Source organism: Antrostomus carolinensis, unplaced genomic scaffold (assembly GCF_000700745.2).
Source record: "Antrostomus carolinensis isolate BGI_N321 unplaced genomic scaffold, ASM70074v2 scaffold14071, whole genome shotgun sequence".
Classification (NCBI taxonomy): Eukaryota; Metazoa; Chordata; class Aves; order Caprimulgiformes; family Caprimulgidae; genus Antrostomus; species Antrostomus carolinensis.
Window position 1 is genome coordinate 3,349 of NW_010292101.1, and position 2,448 is coordinate 5,796.

Sequence of the window (2,448 nt, forward strand, 5' to 3'; positions counted from 1 at the left end):
AGAGTGGGATTTAAACTTTCTCACATCCAGGCTGCATACTCTGGCACATTCAACAATCTGGATGATAATCCAGAGAACAGTTCTGTGTTAATATAGAAGTAATTCCTATAATAATAACTTTTAAAAGATTTCCACCAACTTTGTAAAGTCAATAATTCATTCAGAAGCTGGAAATCGGGGTCTTTGGTAGGATTCCAAACTGCTTGTTACATATTCTCTGTAAGAGACAGTGTTTCTCTTGAGGGGCAGTGGTATTTATTAGATGGCAGAATTTTGCTTAATGCAGAAAAATAAACGTAATTGATAACATAAGCATACTTTATAACTATTTCATAATTTTTATCTCTTTCTTGAAGGGGAGCTTTTTGATAGTTCTTTGGCAGTTAGCTTTGTGTAGAAGTCAATGTTTATTTACTGAGAGCTCACTTAGAGTAGAAAAGTAATGCCATTCTGGCCATCCCACTGATGCATTGTCTTAGGATCAAAACTCACTCTGAACATGAAATTTTTGTAAGATACTAATGTGTAAGGAGCTTAGGCCTTTCAGTGCATCAGTGAATTTGCTAGTGTTATGGGTTTTAGCCCTTGGTGTGTGGTGGAAGAATTCAATCTCAATTCACGGGTCTGTGCTCTGTATTTTCACGATATCCATCCATTGTCTTAGTTTAAAACCAGTTTCTAAGAATTCCTAGATCAATACCTTTTAATTTTACAACTTTCAAAACCAGAGTTCATTTCAGTGTTGGTGAAAGAATTTGAGGCTTTCATAGATTTGAGTTGCTCTCGGACTTTTATTTTTCTTTGTGCTATTGTTAAATACTGTTCTGTTGCTTGGAGAACTCATTTGTGTACAGGACAGCTTGCAACAGACCAAAGGTGGCATCTTGAGGCCATTGTAATGATTCAGGGTAGCTGAAATTCAGAGAATGACAGGTGTTAAATACATGTCAAAGTGTTACATGCACTGAAGTAGTGAGTGCATAGATTCAGTTGGCAGTGGATGACTGAAGGTGATCCCCTCCAAATCTGATACTCTTATTTTGCAGAGACACGAGTGGCTCAAAGAATGGTTGTAAAATCTGCCTTTCATTAACAACTGTGTACTGTTCTTCATTGCTAATTCGTCTTCAGCTTTTGTTTAATGCATACAGAAAACTGTGGAGGTGTAAGTGATACTTTTCAAAATAAAGCCTTGGGGAAAAAAGAGCTAATGCACTCTGGAGGTTGTTTTCCAAAGGTTTTAATTCTGAGGTATATCAACTTCATTTTTTACTTCCTCCACTATTAAATCTCATGTACAATTGAACAGGAATTGGTTAAGAGAAACAACTCATTCCCTTGAACATTTTTTGCTGAAGAAGTATTAGTATCAAAGTGGATTATTAGAACCTGAAGCTGACATCTTAATCAGGAATTCTACCAAGTAATCAGGTCTGGATGGAATTTTTGTTCTGCTTGATAATATGAATTTGTACTCAGCTTACTTGTGCTTGTGTCAACATTTTCTGAGTGTATTGGGAGCAGGGCATGTTGAGATTTTTCGGTGATCAAATGAGATGTGAGTCTGAGCTATTTGGAGACTCATAACTGTGCAATTACTGTTAAAGAGGTTGTCAGTGTGCTTGATAGCTATAAAGAACAGAAGACTTCTTCCCAGCTTAGTGTGAATTTACAAATAAAGGTTTAGAACAAATAGAAGTTCCTGTACTAGGCAATGAAAACTCTTGCCCTTCAGAGATTGGTGCTAAAAAAGAAAAGAATTACCCACAACTTTGGAAAGTTATTTGGTGCTGCTAGTTAGAGATGATTCTTTTTATTTGAGTTTTCCTGTGTTTGTGTCTGATACAGCCAGTGCTTATTGTTTTTTCCTCTGTTTCAGCACCCAAAGACAATGAAGAACGTGTGTTCCGGGAACGAATGCGCCCCAGAAAGCGGCAGGGTGCTGTGCGACGCAGAGTACATCAGGTTAATGGACACAAGTTTATGGCCACCTATCTTAGACAGCCAACATATTGTTCGCACTGCAGAGATTTTATATGGTATGACTTTGCTTTCTTTTCAACTTTGAATTAAAGAGTTAACATAGTCTCCTGTTTTGCTGAAGTATAAATGGTGTAGAGTGCTAGTTCTTTTCCTTTTCATTTTAATATTAAGCTGTCATCAGTTTTGTAGACACTAAGACTCTCAAACTTCCATCACAAAAGTTAGAATTTGTTGTATTAGTGTTTTTTCATCTATGAACCGCAAAGATGAATCTTTTCTGGTCTGGTGCACGCTATAAATTCTAGGTAGACAGCCAGTCTCCTGTTCTTCAGGTGCCAAAGTGTAGGTTTAGACCTAATATTATTAGACCTTTACATTTTGCCAAGGTGACTGAATTCTTCTTTAGGTTCTTAAGTATCACCATCTTCCTCCTAGGAAACGCCAAGCTCCTGTACATCCTGCTGA

At 37.1% G+C, this 2,448-nt stretch overlaps 1 protein-coding gene across 1 annotated transcript in view; it reads left to right on the top strand.

Moving 5' to 3' along the window:
• Positions 1–1,879: 1,879 nt before the first annotated feature.
• The window catches only part of LOC104531822 (protein kinase C epsilon type), a gene marked incomplete at both ends in the record, with an annotated part of 12,541 nt that continues 11,972 nt past the window's right edge, over positions 1,880–2,448 (top strand). Inside the window, one exon of the mRNA XM_010176828.1 lies at positions 1,880–2,039. Coding sequence (XP_010175130.1) covers positions 1,880–2,039 — 160 coding nt within the window. The remainder of the gene's footprint in view (positions 2,040–2,448) is intronic.